Here is a 1,752-nt window from a genome sequence, read left to right as displayed (position 1 = left end):
CTCTAGACTTGGTAATGTTATACATGTGTATAAACTGTACGTGGTTTGCAATCCGTGCCTTTTCTTGAAAAGTTGTGCGTTCTAGAACAATGAAAGAAAGAAAATCACCTATCTATGATTATGCACGTTGCTTTAATGATGATTACAAAAATAATAAACAAACAGAAATCTTGCTGGCCACATTTTGAAACGTTACACCGCGACGTAACTCTTGGCGTTTTCTGAAAGTTAGGTTACTTTATTAGTCGTTCGAAATTAGCTTTCCTTTTTCCCTCATTGCCAATGTTTTGCCTAAGAATGCCCAACCTGTAACGTTAAAGAAAGTATTCTGCACAAAGTCTGACCAAGCTAAACTGATGTGTTTCAGCCTACTCCCGTCGTCCCTTTCCGACGGAAAGCCACAGCTGGCCCATGGTAGCCCAGTCCTACCGTCCCGCGGCCCCACAGCCCCGCTCCCGCAAGCCTGACCGCCGTCCTCCCGGCAAGTTCGGCCCTAGCACCACCCGTAGCACCTGCTCGATCTTCGGGGATGGTGGCCTCTTCTCCGCCATCCGGGGTATGGGTGACTTCAATAGAGAGAAACCTGCAGCCGCTGCCATCGTGCACCGCGGAGAGTCGGCAGAGTTTCTGCGCCTTGTGCGCGCTGCGAAAATCAAAGTTGAAGTAGACAACATCTCACGCCATTCCAAGGAGAACGAAGACGAGATTCTGAAGCGCGCTGTTAAGGTCCAGGAAGATGGCGCCAACTCACTCAATTCCGAGGAGACAGATGAAGTATACTGGGATTCTCCAGGGTTTCAGGGCAAGTTTCTCATCAAGCGTGCTGAAGATAAAATTCGCGCCGACTCACGCCACTCTGAGGAGGGATCAATATACGTATACGTCAACGGTCCCTGGTTGCCTCTGTGGAGGGTGGAATACAACGAGTTCTACAACCCCAACCCGCCTGCGTGGTTAGCTGAAAACGTTGAAGATGGAGACCCGTTCTTTGACGCACTGGACGTGCCGATGCAACTTGTCCATTCTGAGAAGGGATCAGTATACGTCAACGGTCCCTGGTTGCCTCTGTGGAGGGTGGACTACGACGAATTCTACAACCCCAACCCGCCTGCGTGGCTAGCTGAAGACGCAGAACATGAAGAACCGTTCTTTGACACCAACCCGCCTGCGTGGCTAGCTGAAGACACGGGAGATGAAGAGCCGTTCTTTGACGCGCTGGACGTGCCGGTACAACTTGTTCCTCTGTCCGCAGTCAATGGACAACAGTTCGGTCCTGTCCAGGAGTTGGAGCGGCCCCATCAGCTGCTGATGGCCCTCATCATGTTCGTCATGATGCAGTACCTCGTCTCCTTCCAGATCCTGATGTCCAGCGGGGCAGAGAAGATTGTAGACGCTATGACGAGCGTGTTCGCAGTTATCCGGATCTACTACGATAAGATCAAGCATCTGATTCTGCCCTTCATCCCGTTCATTGTCAAGGATTTCATCATCTCAGTCTCCGGGTGCACCTGGATGTGGATGACCAGGGTGGCTGAGTCAGTAGGAGGCGCTATGAACAGGGCACTGGCACTCCTCCAGAGCCACTCTGACAAGTTTCAGCTCGTGGCCAATAAAATCAAACAGCTGCTGCAGCCCCTCGTCCCGTACGTCATGATGTTCAAGGATTCCATGGTGTCCATGGTGGGATCCGCCCGGATGATGATGGTCAGTGCAACAGAATCGGTAGGAGGCGCTGTGAACAGGGCATGTCAA

At 51.7% G+C, this 1,752-nt stretch overlaps 1 protein-coding gene across 1 annotated transcript in view; it reads left to right on the top strand.

Annotated features, from left to right (window-relative positions):
- Positions 1-1,752, top strand: part of LOC118409043 — a 3,122-nt gene that overhangs the window by 706 nt on the left and 664 nt on the right. Inside the window, exon 2 of the mRNA XM_035809912.1 lies at positions 368-1,747. Coding sequence (XP_035665805.1) covers positions 412-1,747 — 1,336 coding nt within the window. The 5' untranslated portion in view covers positions 368-411. The remainder of the gene's footprint in view (positions 1-367; positions 1,748-1,752) is intronic.

The sequence above is a fragment of the Branchiostoma floridae genome, unplaced genomic scaffold (genome assembly GCF_000003815.2).
Source record: "Branchiostoma floridae strain S238N-H82 unplaced genomic scaffold, Bfl_VNyyK Sc7u5tJ_873, whole genome shotgun sequence".
In the NCBI taxonomy this organism is placed as follows: Eukaryota; Metazoa; Chordata; class Leptocardii; order Amphioxiformes; family Branchiostomatidae; genus Branchiostoma; species Branchiostoma floridae.
This window is presented reverse-complemented; position numbering and strand designations above follow the sequence as displayed.